The 18,774-nt window shown below is 42.6% G+C and overlaps 1 protein-coding gene across 1 annotated transcript in view; it reads left to right on the forward strand.

Moving 5' to 3' along the window:
• The window catches only part of LOC126436618 (serine protease snake-like), a 228,251-nt gene that overhangs the window by 181,897 nt on the left and 27,580 nt on the right, over positions 1–18,774 (forward strand). The window contains exon 5 of the mRNA XM_050090471.1: positions 15,251–15,423. Coding sequence (XP_049946428.1) covers positions 15,251–15,423 — 173 coding nt within the window. The remainder of the gene's footprint in view (positions 1–15,250; positions 15,424–18,774) is intronic.

Raw genomic sequence — 18,774 nt, forward strand, 5'->3', positions numbered from 1 at the left:
GGCTGTGATCCAAAAGTGAACAGCATAGAGAAAGAAATGGTGACACTTTCTGCAGGACCTGACCATCATTTTGCAGGACAATGCTCAAGCACGTACAGTCCAAGCTATTACTGATTTCTTTGACTGGTGAAGCTGCTAAGTGCTATACCACCTACTGCACTCCCCTGACTTAAGCCTCGCAAGTTCAACTGGATTTCTAAACTGAAGGAATCACTTCACGGCATTCGCTTCAGAACTGCTACAAATTCGTCGGGCAATAGACAGCGCCGTTAACACAACTGGCACTGCTAAGAGTATGCTAAGCCTTTCACATCGCTGGCAACGGGTTATGCAAAATGCTGGTGACTACTTTGAAGGTCAGTAAAACTTTGAAACACGTATCTATTTTGTACGAGCTCTAAATAAATAGTTCCCACTATTAAAGTTCCAACCCTCGTATTTACCGGGCGAGATGTCGCAACACTGGACACGCAATCGGGAGGACAACGCTTCAAACCCGCATTCGGCTACCCCGATTTAGGTTTTCCATGATCCGGCTATCCCGATTTAGGTTTTCCGTGATTTCCGTAAATCGCTTCAGGCAAATGCCGGGATGGTTCCTTTGTAGCGGCACGTCCGACTTCCTTCTCCATCCGTCCCTAACCCGACGGGACTGACGACTTCGCTGTTTGGTCCCCTCTCCCAGATTAATCAACCAACTTATATTTATTGTAAATGATCTTAGTTTAACCGAATGTTTATGACACTTCTTTACCTAAATAATGTTGTAACATCTTAATTTAATCCTAGAAGTGGACAAATTGAATAAAATCATGTCTGTAGGGCCCAAGAACGACGTATTGTTGGTGGCGATAGTCTTCAGCTAGTGGAGGATCAAATAGCAAGGAACACTCCGGGAGTCAAGTAGAGACTGGGACTTTCCGAATGCAGAGCTCAAGGAGCGATTCGGAACACTTTGCGGCGAGTTTTGGAAGAACTTAAACCTGTCTAGAGTAACGTGAGTGATTCAGTTGTATAGGGTGAACGGCCGCTATATTGCGTTAACTTTTGAAGGCACTTGATATTTTGAGAGGTCTGAATATGCTCCAGAGTAGGTCTCTAACTTATGCCGCTTGACTTACGGAACTGAGGATAGACAGAATATGATTTATTATTCTTCGTATTGCGTGTGTTAATTTATAATCATCCTGTTGAGCTCTGAACTGTTTCGACCTGATGAATATGTAATCACGAAATGGACTTAGTTTTCGAAAGTCTTTGATGACTATTTAGTTTGGGGATTTTGCTACCATTCTCGCATCGCTCTCAACGTAACTTTACTTTAAGGGTATTTTCTATCTGCATTTTAAATGGATATCGTAGGTCCACTTCCCGTTTCTTTGAGACGTGCTTTCTTAAATAAACATTATTCAAAATAATTCTCTGTCGTCTACAGCAATTACAGACGTAACGATAGAACTCTTTTAAGTAAATTATTCATTTAACTTTATTTTGTATTTCTGTATATTTTTTAAATCGCAGTTCTAACCAACGCATGGACTGTTTCCCAGCATGATCACATCTGCAGGTTATTATTTGCAATAAATTAGCTGCGGGGCATGAAAGCAGATGTGCGCGGGTCGACCGTATGACTGCATCGAGCTATTCGTTTTGATCAGAGCTGCGCATAGACCAAGTACCTAAAGTACAAGTAACCGCAGGTAAAGACTCATCTAGTCTGCTCGTATCGTATGCCGTTTGGAAGAGCAATTACACATGCAGTAATCGTTAGGTACCGGCGCAGGTGGAAAGACCAGTCAAATAAAATTTCTGACTCTCTTCATTACTTTCCTCTTTCCTTAGATTACTCTCGATACCGTGTGTTTACCGCACTGTTCATTCCATTCAACATGTCCTGTAATTCTTCCTCACTTCTGCTGAGTGTAGCAACATCATCAGCGTAATTTATAATCGATATCCTTACAGCCTGAATTTTAATCCCACTTCTGAACCTTCCCTTTGTTTCGGTCACTGCTTCTTCGATGTACAAGTTAACAGGAAGAAAGGCTGCATCTCTTGCCTTTCGTGACTTTTAATCGGAGCATTTCTCTCTTGGTATTCCACTCTTCTTTTTCCCTATTTTCCCTCGTACTTATTGTACATCATTTGTAATTCCGTATAGTTTATGCCTATTTTTCTGAGGTTCAGAGATCTTGTAGCATTTCGTGTTATTGAACACTGTTTCTAAGTCGACAAATCTATTAAGGTGTCTTGATTTTTCTAAAGTCTTCCCTCTATTATCAAGCACAACGTCAGAAGAGCTTCTCTGATGCCTTCAACATTTCTAAAACCAGACTAATCGTCCTCTAACAGATCCATAATTTTCTTTTTCATTCTTCTTTTCCTCTTCTTGCAAGGCACCCCGCGAACCATGGATGAAGAACAACAGCCACATTCCTAGATTTCCGGAAAGTGTTTGACGAGGATCCGAACATACGAAGCCGGCCGGTGTGGCCGTGCGGTTCTAGGCGCTTCAGTCTGGAACCGCGTGACCGCTACGGTCGCAGGTTCGAATCCTGCCTCGGGCTTGGTTGTGTGTGATGTCCTTAGGTTAGTTAGGTTTAGGTAGTTCTAAGTTCTAGGGGACTGATGACCACAGATGTTAAGTCCCATAGTGCTCAGAGCCATTTGAACCATTTGAACGATCATCATCATCATCATTTAAGACTGATTAGCCTTTCAGCGTTCAGTCTGGAGCATAGCCCCCTTATAAAATTCCTCCATGATCCCCTATTCAGTGCTAACATTGGTGCCTCATCTGATGTTAAACCTATAACTTCAAAATATTTCTTAACCGAATCCAGGTACTTTCTCCTTGGTCTGCCCCGACTCCTCCTACCCTCTACTGCTGAACCCATGAGTCTCTTGGGTAACCTTGCTTCTCCCATGCGTGTAACATGACCCCACCATCTAAGCCTGTTCGCCCTGACTGCTACATCTATAGAGTTCATTCCCAGTTTTTCTTTGATTTCCTCATTGTGGACACCCTCTTGCCATTGTTCCCATCTACTAGTACCTGCAATCATCCTAGCTACTCTCATATCCGTAACCTCAACCTTGTTGATAAGGTAACCTGAATCCACCCAGCTTTCGCTCCCATACAACAAAGTTGGTCGGAAGATTGAACGGTGCACAGATAACTTAGTCTTGGTACTGACTTCCTTCTCGCAGAAGAGAGTAGATCGTAGCTGAGCGCTCACTGCATTAGCTTTGCTACACCTCGCTTCCAATTCTTTCACTATGTTGCCATTCTGTAAGAATATGCATCCTAAGTACTTGAAACCCTCCACCTGTTCTAACTTTGTTCCTCCTATTTGGCATTCAATCTGTTTATATTTCTTTCCCACTGACATTACTTTCGTTTTGAAGATGCTAATCTTCATATCATAGTCCTTACATTTCTGATCTAGCTCTGAAATATTACTTTGCAAACTTTCAATCGAATCTGCCATTACAACTAAGTCATCCGCATATCCAAGACTGCTTATTTTGTGTTCACATATCTTGATCTCACCCAGCCAGTCTATTGTTTTCAACATATGATGCATAAATCATATGAACAACAGTGGAGACAGGTTGCAGCCTTGTCTTACCCCTGAAACTACTCTGAACCATGAACTCAATTTACCGTCAACTCCAACTGCTGCCTGACTATCCATGTAAAGACCTTTAATTGCTTGCAAAAGTTTGCCTCCTGTTCCATAATCTCGTAGAACAGACAATAACTTCCTCCTACGAAATAAGATTCTCAGATACGTGAGTGCGTCGAAGATTTTTTAAGCAATAGAACCCGAAAGGTTCCCTGCACGGTGAATGTGCACCAGAGACAAGGATATCCTCCGAAATATCTTTCGGAAGTGTTACAGCACCCTTCGTATCCACTTTATACATAAATTATCTGACGGATAGGGTCATCGAAATATTATAACACATGTGTTGTCTTCTATACTAGTCGTCACCTTATAGGAACTGAGCGCCAATTATAAACTGGTATTACAGCTGACATTACGACCAACAAACACGTTTTAACGCACCGTACTGTGCTGGTAACGGCCAATAGAATCCTATAGCGGGCTCTAACCATGTCAAAATATTTTTAATTCGCATACAGATCCTATAATGCGACGATTGGATTGAAATATATGATCACATACGTGTTGTAAATTTCGAAGACGAGATGCTATTCAGACGTGGATATTGAATGGCTTCTTTCACCTTTGCACTTGATAATAGCTATAAAGCCGAAAACAACGTAGTGTGAAATAAATGCACTTATAGCCGAATTGAGACGATTTCAGGGAAAAAAGTGCCTAACAAAGGAAAAATCATTAATTGAAGACAAAGTCTGTAAATGAGTCCGCAAACAATTTCGGCACTTTATTTTCCCAAATACACTTTATTTTCCCCAATACACTTTATTACCTGTTTCGGCATACTGCCATCCTCAGATCTGTTACAAAGATAAATATTGTGTAAGCGACAGGTTCAATAAGTTAACGCTAAATCTAAAAAGTCTTAGTGATACATAAAATGTGAAATTATAAATGTTTGTCACGTATATCAGCCATACATACGATTAAAATATTCTGATGTAAATCATCGTCACGTTAAACATGTGAGTACATGGTACGTGCTAGTAATACTCAGATTGCGTCTGGTATTTACACAAGAGACTAATGCCAGCAGAGGAGAGTTACTGCTGAATGAACAGAATGAGCTCAATCTAAATGCTTCTTTTGATACATTCAGAGCCCTACTAGTTTGAGTAGCGCAGAGCACCCTAGCGGATGACGTGCGCCGGCCGCCGACGACGATGAGACTGGGCCTTCCTCCGTGGGCTCCACCACAGGAAAACAAGGATACTACGACATGTCACAATCGAGACCATTCGCTGGATGTAATATCGACTATAGATTTTGTGACTTCTAGCGTATAGTTACTATTTCATTAATTGTACTACAATTACGTTTATCGTAACTGATCTGTTAGATTGGAAGATATTTTAGATATTTTATTTTATAGTTACACTTTTTATACTAGCTTATACAGGTTGTATGTTTCACCTATTAAGGCTAGTGGCTATATTATATTAGTATTTGTGCTTTTTATGGCATTCTAAGTATGAATCTAATTTCACATCAGTTACGTTTTATTGTCAGACGCTCTTTTTGCTATGGGAAGTAATTTAAAAAAATAAAAAAATTAAAATTAAAATAAGAAAAGTTTTAACTAATGACTGTGCATGCCGCAATTTAATCATCACATTGGCGACACTGGTTTAATGGGCACTGTAGCTAAAGTGCTCTCTGCTGGCAATAGTCTCTTGTATAAATACCAGACGCAATCTGGGTATTACCTGCACGTATCATGTACTCACATGTTTAACTCGACGATGATTTACATCAGAATATTTTAATCGTATGGATGGCTGTTATACGTGGCCATACACATTTTATAATTTTACAATTTATGTATCACTACGTTTCTAGCATTTGTAGACTTAGAGAAAGGTTTTGACAATGTTGACTGGAATACTTTCTTTCAAATTCTGAAGGTGGCAGGAGTAAAATACAGGGAGCGAAAGGCTATTTACAATTTGTACAGAAACCAGATGACAGTTATAAGAGTCGAGGGGCATGAAAGAGAAGCAGTGGTTGGGAAGGGAGTGAGACAGGGTTATAGCCTCTCCCCGATGTTATTCAATCTGTATATTGAGCAAACAGTAAAGGAAACAAAAGAAAAATTCGGAGTAGGTATTAAAATCCATGGAGAAGAAATAAAAAATTTGAGGTTCGCCGATGACATTGTAATTCTGTCAGAGACAGCAAAGGACTTGGAAGAGCAGTTGAATGGAATGGACAGTGTCTTGAAAGGAGGATACAAGATGAACATCAACAAAATCAAAACGAGGATAATGGAATGTAGTCGAATTAAATCGGGTGATGGTGAGGGAATTAGATTAGGAAATGAAGCACTTAAAGTAGTAAAGGAGTTTTGCTATTTGGGGAGCAAAATAACTGATAATGGTCGAAGTGGAGAGGATATAAAATGTAGACTGGCAATGGCAAGGAAAGCGTTTCTGAAGAAGAGAAATTTGTTAACATCGAATATAGATTTAAGTGTCAGGAAGTCGTTTCTGAAAGTATTTGTATGGAGTGTAGCCATGTATGGAAGTGAAACATGGACGATACATAGTTTGGACAAGAAGAGAATAGAAGCTTTTGAAATGTGGTGCTACAGAAGAATGCTGAAGATAAGGTGGGTAGATCACGTAACTAATGAGGAGGTATTGAATAGGATTGGGGAGAAGAGAAGTTTGTGGCACAACTTGACTAGAAGAAGGGATCGGTTGGTAGGACATGTCCTGAGGCATCAAGGGATCACAAATTTAGCATTGGAGGGCAGCGTGGAGGGTAAAAATCGTAGAGGGAGACCAAGAGATGAATACACTAAGCAGATTCAGAAGGATGTAGGTTGAAGTAGGTACTGGGAGATGAAGGAGCTTGCACAGGATAGAGTAGCATGGAGAGCTGCATCAAACCAGTCTCAGGACTGAAGACCACAACAACAACAACATGTATCACTAAGATTTGTTAGATATAGCGTTAACTTATTGAACTTGTTGCTTACACAATACTTATCGTTGTAATAGATCTGACAATGGCAGTATGCAGAAACCGGTAATAAAGTATGAGAAATCTGTGTGATTACGACGGACTTGTGAAAATAAAGGAAACATCGTCAGAAGTGTTAGGCTTGAGATATTCTGGACTTATTCACGGTTAGAACAGCGACCAAAACAATCAGAAAAAAAATTTGGTTTAGACTATAGACGTACTTCTATTTTGCCTACTTCGTACTGGTTTCGGTACTGAGTATCATAATCAGGCCATCCTATGGTCAAAAAATTGAACTGTTTGTAACTTTTTACATTTTTTTCCGGCAAGTTCTGGTAAAGAAACATCTGGCCATCATTTATGTAGTGACGACAGTTAACTTTCGCAGGCTCAACGGAAAACACTCTTAAGACTCAGAAAGAAACGATTAGTTAGTACGGCAAAAAATGGGATACGTGAACTACGAGATGCACAGATTACGAACTCCTAGTATATCTGATGAGAGATCATCCATGCAGTGCACATCTTTGAGCAGTCTGTCTAATGTGAAAAAACTCTGAACATTACTTCAATGCAAAAGCACTAATCTCAGAACACAAAACGAGCTTTTATACGAGCATTTGGTGAGAGCTTATGTGAAGCGTGTGCTGGTAGGGAGGCTGCATTTAGCATCAGTCTACTGTATGAGTATTTGTCTAAAACCGCTGAGCCGCGCGGGATTAGCCGAGCGGTCTCAGGCGCTGCAGTCATGGTCTGTGCGGCTGGTCCCGGCGGAGGTTCAAGTCCTCCCTAGCGCATGGGTGTGTGTGTTCGTCCTTAGGATAATTTAGGTTAAGTAGTGTGTAAGCTTAGGGACTGATGACCTTAGCAGTTAAGTCCCATAAGATTCCACACACATTTTTTTTTAAAACCGCTGAGAAATTATAAAATACGAAACATACTCGTGGCGTTGTGGAATGTAGGGGAGAGTTGCCTGTATCGATACGGCTACTAATTTGTACCACTGCTATGAAATTCGTACCTCTTGTACTAATAGACATTAAGTGAGGTCAGCGCGAGCTACGTGCTTCTTGGCGCCGTTTTGTCAGCTATGAGATCTGCGTGTTGAGGAACAGATCGTCGGAAGACAGTCTTGTAGTTTTCGTTTGATACTTTGCGAAGGGCCGAGGAGAATATACATGGTATTTATGCAATACTCCGTCGGTTCTTGGAGGAACGTAGGCATATGTAGAACTTGAATACAACTTATTAATCTTCTACAAATACTGTGGGACATTAATATACAGTATTCAAGAATATACATGAAAAAAGACCTTGCTTATCAGTTAGTCGTGAATCTATAGCAGTTGTGATTCATTTGTAGGAAACCTATACATATGAAGGACGACGTCGTCTATAACATAACCCTGTAAGCGTCCGATATTGTACAGGTAGAATTTAAGAAAATTGGTCGTACAGTGAGCCTTAAAAATGCGTTTAGCATTAGCAGTGCAACACAGTGTTTAGAAAGGATGTGGTGAATTTTCTAATGCATTCTTTATCCTAATTAAACAATTAATTTGAGTTACAGTGTCTCAACAGAAAGGCGTTATGGAAAATGGGGTGCAGATGAATGCCATTAGGCTGTAACACTATATCTAAAGGGCATCATGGGATAAATAAGTATGCACGTATCTAAAATGTACCTAAGCCAACAATTAAGAGGTACGCTGAAAAAGAAAAGAAAATGCAAACTGGGGTATAAAACATTTGACCACGGAGAAAGTTATTTTCCAACAAAGTTGAAAATGAAGTGAAAGAGCATATTCTTCTATAGAAAGACATGTTGTTCCGCTTATGCACGTCGGACGTAATACACTTGCCTTCGACATTCCATAAACAAAATATCTGCCCCATAATTTCAATGCAGAAAAAGTCATGGAAAGTAAAAAATTTGGCTAGAGGTGTCTATCCAAGGAATATCACCAACTCTGAGGTAAAGTTAGTTTGAAAATCCAATCCAAATTTTAAGGCCTAACAAAAGAGCCTTTGAGCTGATGAGCAGACTATGCAAATAAGTTAACCGAAGCAAAGGAGAAAAAAATCTATAAAAACAGCTTTACCTGTGAAAGGAAGTGTTTCCGAAACTCTGCGGGTAAAGCACCAAAAAGAGTCATTAAATAGTAGAATGTTATTGCGAGTTGTGCGACGATAATCAAATGAAAAATTCGTCAGATACGAGAAATTTATGGAAAGTGTGTTGGGGGTTGCGAAAGAAGTGAAAAAGTTACATAGAAATGGCTGCAAATAGTGATGTAAGAACTAAAATATGTAGTATTTCTTTAAACTTGGGCTAGTACGTATATTCAAGCTCAGAGACAAAGTTTATAAGGACGGTACAAGTTATGCACTCAGAGGGACAAATTGGAAAACCAGTTTTCTAATTTGTGCCACTTGCAAATGTTTAGAAAATTAAAGGGACTGTGTTTATTTTCTCAGAATTTCCTTTCTTTAAATCAGATACCTTGCAGTTGAGAATGAAATTGTTTAAATATTTTTGACTTACTGTTTAGGACATAATAAATAAAATTTCAAAGAAAATGCAATTTAGGCTACTCTTCCCAACAAGATAATTGCGGGGGCAGAAAATTAAACAGCGCGTGGAATCGTAGTATGTCCTGTTGCAGACTATAAGCTAACATGAACGTGTGCTTGTGGGACAAACAAAATAATTCTCGGAAGGACAGACACCTAGAAGCTGTATTTGCTAACAACCACTACTTTTTGAGAATAAGTAGACCATTAATGCAGACGATAATATTTGCAACGCGTTGCTTAGGTCAGTAGCATTTTTACGATCTAGTCAACAGATTTGCAGCAACATGTAGTGTAAGAGCAAGCGACAACCGCGTGGCACAACAAAAACAAGGAACGACATAAGAGTAACTGTGATTCACACCATGCCGTGCTCCAAGTGAATTCTCGAGGCCCGCCACGAACCAAAGAGATATCCCACACGTACTGCTACCTGCTAGAGCAAGTATATTTAAGTGAATGTCTCTTTGGATGAGACAGGATGGCTTTATGTCAATGTACCAATGAAAGGAGTCGAGATGAATGGCAGCGCATTTCAAACTGCCAGCAGAACAGTTTTGTGACTAAGTGAAATCGCTTGTGTGCAGATGCCTTTACTTGCAGAGTTGAGAGTTCGATTAATGAGGCAGTTGGGAGTAAAGTGCTTAGAGTCAAGGCTCACATGTAAGAAATAAAAAATAAAATAAAACGAAAAATGTTGTTTTGGTAAGTGTTTTTCTGTTTTTTTTTATTTTCTGTTACCTGTTAAGCTTATTCATCGGAGCGCAACGTAGGTGACTTACTGGCCCAACCATCTGCTTCATTTTATGAACCAAATTCTAAAAGATAGGTCAGTAACTGTTGTCAATTACCACACGCTCAGAGTCGGTCCCTAGTCAAACTGAACCTACTTTCGTCTCTTGTTTTACGACAACAGACTCGTAGTAAATTTACGAGCTTGGATCAACAGAATCTTAGCAATAGAATGTAAGACTCATCCACCGTTCGCCGACGTGTAACCACGTCATGGTGATCGGTAGCCGTTTATCATTGCTTTGCCGAACCTATACAAGGAGCGTCTTGAAGTAGAGATACTATTGACACGAGGACGACAAGTTTTTCTGTGGACACGTAGAACGAAAAACGACACCTATTATACACTCCTGGAAATTGAAATAAGAACACCGTGAATTCATTGTCCCAGGAAGGGGAAAATTTATTGACACATTCCTGGGGTCAGATACATCACATGATCACACTGACAGAACCACAGGCACATAGACACAGGCAACAGAGCATGCACAACGTCGGCACTAGTACAGTGTATATCCACCTTTCGCAGCAATGCAGGCAGCTATTCTCCCATGGAGACGATCGTAGAGATGCTGGATGTAGTCCTGTGGAACGGCTTGCCATGCCATTTCCACCTGGCGCCTCAGTTGGACCAGCGTTCGTGCTGGACGTGCAGACCGCGTGAGACGACGCTTCATCCAGTCTCAAACATGCTCAATGGGGGACAGATCCGGAGATCTTGCTGGCCAGGGTAGTTGACTTACACCTTCTAGAGCACGTTGGGTGGCACGGGATACATGCGGACGTGCATTGTCCTGTTGGAACAGCAAGTTCCCTTGCCGGTCTAGGAATGGTAGAACGATGGGTTCGATGACGGTTTGGATGTACCGTGCACTATTCAGTGTCCCCTCGACGATCACCAGTGGTGTACGGTCAGTGTAGGAGATCGCTCCCCACACCATGATGCCGGGTGTTGGCCCTGTGTGCCTCGGTCGTATGCAGTCCTGATTGTGGCGCTCACCTGCACGGCGCCAAACACGCATACGACCATCATTGGCACCAAGGCAGAAGCGACTCTCATCGCTGAAGACGACACGTCTCCATTCGTCCCTCCATTCACGCCTGTCGCGACACCACTGGAGGCGGGCTGCACGATGTTGGGGCGTGAGCGGAAGACGGCCTAACGGTGTGCGGGACCGTAGCCCAGCCTCATGGAGACGGTTGCGAATGGTCCTCGCCGATACCCCAGGAGCAACAGTGTCCCTAATTTGCTGGGAAGTGGCGGTGCGGTCCCCTACGGCACTGCGTAGGATCCTACGGTCTTGGCGTGCATCCGTGCGTCGCTGCGGTCCGGTCCCAGGTCGACGGGCACGTGCACCTTCCGCCGACCACTGGCGACAACATCGATGTACTGTGGAGACCTCACGCCCCACGTGTTGAGCAATTCGGCGGTACGTCCACCCGGCCTTCCGCATGCCCACTATACGCCCTCGCTCAAAGTCCGTCAACTGCAAATACGGTTCACGTCCACGCTGTCGCGGCATGCTACCAGTGTTAAAGACTGCGATGGAGCTGCGTATGCCACGGCAAACTGGCTGACACTGACGGCGGCGGTGCACAAATGCTGCGCAGCTAGCGCCATTCGACGGCCAACACCGCGGTTCCTGGTGTGTCCGCTGTGCCGTGCGTGTGATCATTACTTGTACAGCCCTCTCGCAGTGTCCGGAGCAAGTATGGTGGGTCTGACACACCGGTGTCAATATGTTCTTTTTTCCATTTCCAGGAGTGTATTTGTCAAGTATAAAATCTCAATTAAACCTGGAATGGTGGACCAGCTATCTGTTCTCGAGGTATTAGTTAAAAAGATAGAGGCCTGGTTGAGCTGTGGACATCACCATCGTCCAAGATGACACTAGCCGTATCATTGGGCTTCGAGCAAACGTTCGCGTTTTGAGGCACTCATGTAGCCTCGTGCATCTCGACTGACCTGCTAAATATTTCGATCTTAATCGCATAGAAAATGTCCGGACTTATTTTTGGAACACTGAGTGAAGCGCAGCAGTCAGAATTCCCCAATTCGATAGCTCTACGGTACCTAATCCTCAATGGCAAACCTGACAAATGCTGTGGCCAATTTCGCTGAATTGAGGTCATTATCAGGGCTATACTTAGTGTTATAAGGTATCAGCGTGATGTCTCTTAGATGTAATTTCTTTTTCGGCGTGCTTAGCTTCGTAGTGGTAGAAAGCGTAATTGATTTTCTTTCTTTTGTTTCTGTAGGACCTGTGTGGAGCAGGTAGTAATAATTATGACAAGAATATTTTTATACTCAAATAAACTGTCGGAACAAAAAAGTGAATTACCCAAAAGGGGAGGCAAGAACTGACTGAAACTTGACAGGTTGCGAGCGTACGTGGTGTTGTTGCAGTGATTATAAAATCGAGTCAAACTTACAAAGTGCTTGGCAGTATGAGCCCACGTATCAGTAGAAAGTTGCACGTCCATTTGGTCTAGATGCATTCACACATTCGGTTGCTTCAAAAATGGTTTAAATGGCTCTGAGCACTATGGGGCTTAACTTCTGAGGTCATCAGTCCCCTATAACTTAGAACTACTTAAACCTAACCAACCTATGGACAGTACACACACATCCATGCCCGAGGCAGGATTCGAACCTGTGATCGTAGCGGCCGCGCGGTTCCAGACTGTAGTGCCTAGAACCGCTCGGCCACCGCGGCCGGCTATTCGGTTGGAAATCGTGTCATAAAGCCATCGTATGCTCTCCAAGGGCAAGATGAGTGATCACTGTTCCAACTGCTCCTTGACATCCTTGGTACCGTCACTGGATCGGATTGACGTCCGAGATTATCCCAATCGTGTTTATCGGAGACAGATCTGGGAATCTTGCTAGCCACAGGAGCAACTGAACATCACGCATACCGTTCATGGAAAGACGTGCCATGTATAGGCGAGCATTGTCATTTTGAAAAATGGCAACACGATACTGTCGCATTAGAGGTAACACAAGAGGACGCAGCATATCCGTGACGTACCATTGTGCTATCAGGGTTCCCTCAGTCACTACCAGCCATCCCTCTTCAAGCATCGGATTTTCTAGATCTCTCCCCTTGTCTCCACCAAACTTGCCGACGATAGTCGTCCGGCATAGTGCAGAACCGCGATTGACTGCTGAACGGAATGCCACGCCATTCACCAGCAGCCAGTGCTTCCCAGTGACGGCACCGCTACATACGCAGCCAGTTGTGTTCTGCTGCTAACTGTAGCCTACGCGTGCGATGGTTATTCCCTTGTCTGGCTCCTGCTGGTCTCTGACTATGATGCGGGAAGACACAGAATATTGCCGGAGCACCGTTTCTTTTTCTCGGATGGTACTCGCAGATGTGAAGGAGTTACAATGTGCTTGATGTACAATATGGCGATCCCCAATTGTGGTGGTCAGACGTGGTCCAGTGGAACCTTGACGCCGACTACACCAGCACACACGTTCCCATGCCATTCAACGTTGGTCCATTTTCCCATCTGAAAGCCACACAAATCAGTGGGGCATCTGTGAGACCCCTCTCAAACGCGCGTCAGGTGCTCACATAGCTGTCTCACACGAACACGTGGTATCTTCGTGTTCTTCACAGTGATCGTCAACATCTGACCCAGTTCACCTACCTGGCCTAGTAAGAAGACTAAACCTGAAAGACGCTAATGCACTCTGCTGACCGGTCACACTGACACAGAACATTACAATTCTAGTCATTTATATAGACGTCCGTAGTGTGGACTTGTACAAAGTTGTGCATTTTCAACTTCTCGCGGCATAATAAATAATCCATTAAATTTCGGACATGCAGCCGCGCAAATAAAATGTCCTCCACTGATATTTCGGCCGCGTATCGTTCGGCCATCCTCAGATTGAGTCACAGGACTGAAGACAAGATGCCAAGCGCGGCCTCATATGCTACACCGTGGCGGTACTGTGCATGCGGGTCACAGATGCCGGTCGGCGGCAGAGACAAACGCTTACACATGCGGCGCTTGTGGCGAAGGCGTACAGACATTCGATTCGCTTATCGATGTATGACCGCCGGCGGTGACACGATGACGACTTCTCTGCAGTTTAATTACTCCAAGAGCCGGATTCCATGCTCTGTCCAAATTAAAACCATTATCTCTATTTATTAAATTGTTAGCTAATCTAATTTCTATAGCTTCCTTGAAGACAGATTCCCAAAAAGAAGAGGTAGATGTTAAAATCTTCACATCACTGTAATTCATGGAATGACCTGTATCAGTACAATGTTCGGCCACAGCTGACTTGTCTGGCTGTAATAAGCGTATGTATCTTCAATGATCCACACACCTCTCATGAACGATGCCTGTTATTTGCCCTATGTACGACTTCTCACAATTTCCGCAAGGAATCTGATACACACCCGCTTTACGAAGCTGTAATCGTCCTTCACAGAGCCGAGTAAAGCTGCTATCTTCGCGGGAGGGGGGGGGGGGGGGGGGCGGGAGATCACCTTAACACAGTGTTTCTCAAGAACACGGACTATCTTCGAGGAAAGAGCACCCACACAGGGCAGAAACGGACTAGATCTGAAGGAATTGCTATCTTCTTCCCCATCACATACCCGCTTTTTAGGTTTTGCATCGAATGCTCTACGAATTTGCTGCGGAGAAAATCCGTTCGATTTAAAAATGCTCTTGAGGTATGTGAGCTCTTCTTGCAAATTGTCTTTATCGGATACACAGTGCGCCCGATGCACTAAGGTCTTAAGAATACCTATGGTCTGTGAAGGGTGATGGCAGCTACTGGCATGAAGATATAGATTTGTGTGCGTTGGTTTCCGATATACGGCATGTCCTAATGTGCCATCCGGACGATACGCGGCCGAAATATCAGTCAAGGAAATTTTATTTGCGCGGCTCCATGTCCGAAATTTAATTGATTGTACAAAGTTACTTTGACATCCGACCACGTTTCCAGGTACTTCACGTTCTTTTCTCAGGAGGTGTATAAGGGTTACATAGCCATTGTAGCTATCAGGATAAGAAGCTGTATTTGAGAAGAAGCAGTAAATAATAACAATTAAAACAAAAAATTACTTACCACGAACAACCAAGATTTTCGTAAGTGGAACCTACTTCAGATGTTAGTACGCGCTACGGCAAAAAAAGTAAGACTTTCAAAGTCATGCTTTGAGCACTAATCATTTCCTTGGTGTTTCCTGCAGCCAGCAAGACGACGAGTAAAGACCTGCTAAAGGTGCGGCTGCCGTTCATCTCGTACGCCGACTGCGAGGCCGCCTTCAGCGCGGACAGGGGCAGCCGCAAGCTGCGGGACGGCATCCGCGGGGACTCCATGCTGTGCGCGGGCGACATGAAGGGTGGCAAGGACACCTGCCAGGTGCGTCAACATAGCGGGCCTGGGGCGAAGGCGGCATACCTGCCCCTAAGTGCATCTCACAATTCTTCCTCCCCACATAGGGGTATTTTGCCCTAAAAGCTGGCCAAAAGTCCACTCTTCAAATCAGAGTAATTCCCGGAATGCATAACTTCCTACAATAAATAGTCTGAGAGATGAGGCACTGCTGAGGCAGTGTGATGTTTGCTTATTGTGCACTGATACACGGCAGAGCTAGTCAATCCGAAGCTTCACTACTGGTCTGAAATCACGTGGTTTGTGTCTGCTTTAAAGTGTGTTTTTATTTGAAGTGAGGTGGAAAGCAATATGGATCCCTAAGATTCGGGTATGTACCGTTATCTGGAATTAATGTTTTCATTCAAATAATTCACTACTTCTGTTAGTATTCATTATTTTTCTTATACTTCATGGTGTTTCCACGCATATTTGTTAATACAGTGTGATTGAAAAGTCATTCCTCTATTGTAAATTTAAAAAAAGTACCTGCTGAATACTTCAGTTTGCTTTTGTACGAGTGTTTTGCATTAAGAAGTTGTCAGCTATAAAAAAATGTCATCTCCTGAATGAATGAATTCTGAAAGCATTTTTCTTTATCCTGGGTCCTTAGGAAGTTAAAATTATGACAAGGAGAGGCCACTATGATCTTCTGAAGTGGTGTACAGGAAAAGAGCTTGGAAAAAGATTGGACTTCATATAAAATTATGTACTATGAGATCCAACCATCCATTATGAAGAAAAGAAAGGTTTTAAACATAAATTGTCTTATATAAAGTCACAATTAAGGAAAAGATGGCTCGCTTCACACAAAGTTGGAAGAACCTTCTTAAAAATAACAATGATTGACTGCAAAGTACCATTAAAACTCCATGTTTCTTACTCGAGTTGGTAGGCCGTCAAAGTCGTTCGCAGAATTAAGCGAACAGAGCAAAAGGCTCAAGACACAGCTATTGAGAAACAATTTTGGTGCCATAGGATTAACATATGCCAGTCAAATGAAGCTCAGAGGGTCTGGAAATGTTCACGGTTCCAACGTGGTTAAATATACTACTTGATCTCCTACACGAGGAGCTAAATTCAGGCAAGCATTAGATCGGAGTCGTAGAGACTTACAAGCAAATAAGCGACTTTCACGTATTCAAACGTCGTCAGTTTTTGTGGAACCGTGCTGACACGGGAACAATACGAAATAATCCGAGCAGCTAATAAGAAGGTCTGTTTCTTTTACAATGTCTTTTAAGAGGCTAAAAGGCAGTGCTACCTTATGACTGAATCACATCACGTGACTGCCACATGTGCGGAGCTTCAACTGCAGGCCTTGCTTAATCATACATGTGAGCGATTGTTATATTTGGAAGAGGTTTTAAATTACCTTCCAAATGATGACGTAAATGCATTCGAACTTATGTATAAATGGGGTTGTAATGGTACATAGAAAATTCTATTGAAACAAAAATTTCTAAACAAACATGATTCTAATGGAAACATATGTCATTGATTTTACTGACTCATCAACTTGTAGTTGTACTAATATAGACCTAATTGTTTGGAAAAATCCTACACCATCGTCTCCTCACTATTGCAGACCAATAAGAATTAGATTTATTTATGAAATGGCTGATATTTCTAATGAAGAAACTGGTTATATCAACAGACAAATTGATGCTTACAAGGAAAAAAATTCCAAGGCCATAAATTCCATAAAACACGCATTGCTGATGGCTGTGGAAGATGCAAAGGTCTACATTGCAGTAACAGAAGCTCCATCGATAATTAGATGCTACATTTGCAAAGCTGCCTCCAAAGACTTCAATGACTTGTCAAAAACCAAATGCGGAAGCTCTTCAGTTCAACGTGTCTATATTCCATGCCCGAATCAGATTTTTTGAATTTTCGTTGCATTTTTCCAATAAAATAGACATCAAGAAGTGTAAAATCCAATCAAAAGAGAAAAAGAAAGTTCTTCAAGACAGAAACTAGTCACATAGAAATGTTTATAAATCGATTGGGATTAATTGTAGATGTTCCCAAGCAAGCCTATGGAAACAGCAACGATGGAAATTGGAAATACCAATAGAAGATTTGTTGCAGACTCTGAAACATCAGTAAAAACAACAGTTGCAGATCTTCAACTCATCTATAGATTCAGGGCTATTCCCGAAGCTGTTTCCATTAGACATACGACATACATAGACAAAATTTTCTGCTTATACTTCTGAAACAGCAAGACTGTGTGTTGATTTAATCCATGGCACCCTGCGTCTCCCACGGTGCACAAGATTTCGGGGCATGGCCCAATTGTCATTGAACATGCCCTCTCACCCCTGGGCAGTTTATCAGAAGAAGCAGCCGAGGTCCGCAGTAAGAACTTTCGTCTGGACTTCTGAGACATAATAATCAGGCTGCTACTGACATGTGATCTACTAACAACAGGTGTGAGACCGAAACCAAAGAAAACAATGAAACCTTTCTTAAAAGAAACATTACATTTACTGCTCTCAAGCGAAGGATGGATTAGGCAGGTTCCTCAAGCTGAAAATGATGATGAAGAGCAGCCCCCAATGGAAACTGACTACTCGGATGAACAACACTGCGAACCATAATCCAAATAATGGATGTATTGTAGCTAAGAAACAAAGGATCTAACAAAAATACCATAATTTTCTTTTATTTCGGCCAACTTTTGCATGAAATACCCATACGTGCTCTGCGTCAAATATAATATTTATTTACAGGGTGTAACTTTATATGTCGACAAGCCTTCGAGGCCTTGAAGAGATTTTGTTGCAGTACAAACTCAAGATCGCAATCAAGATTCGGCAGTGACATCATACTTAGCTAAAGAGTATTGAAGTAACAGAGAAAGCGCCTGTCACTTGGCCGACACTTCAGCAGGAACGAGAGTTGCAACGGAGTGTACGCAGTTGCCAATCAAGTGACTCGTGAGCCTATTGTGAGCGCATTATTCCCAAGTGTGTGCGTTACTCTCGGGCATCTCGTTAGCGAACAACGCGAGCTACCTGCTGTCGGTTTTGCAGCAGTTGTGTGCAGGAATGTTGAACGTTATGTGCACTGAAAATTAAGGTAAGATATAATGTGGTTCTCCACAAAATCGGCGAGGAAAGGAACGTGTGCAAAGCGTTGGGAAGAAGAATGTTGTTGTTGTGGTCTTCAGTCCTGAGACTGGTTTGATGCAGCTCTCCATGCTACCCTATTCTGCGCAAGCTTCTTCATCTCCCAGTACTTACTGCAACCCACGTCCTTCTGAATCTGCTTAGTGTATTCATCTCTTGGTCTCCCTCTATGATTTTTACCCTCCACGCTGCCCTCCAATGC

The sequence above is a fragment of the Schistocerca serialis genome, chromosome 1 (genome assembly GCF_023864345.2).
Source record: "Schistocerca serialis cubense isolate TAMUIC-IGC-003099 chromosome 1, iqSchSeri2.2, whole genome shotgun sequence".
NCBI classification, from domain to species: domain Eukaryota; kingdom Metazoa; phylum Arthropoda; class Insecta; order Orthoptera; family Acrididae; genus Schistocerca; species Schistocerca serialis.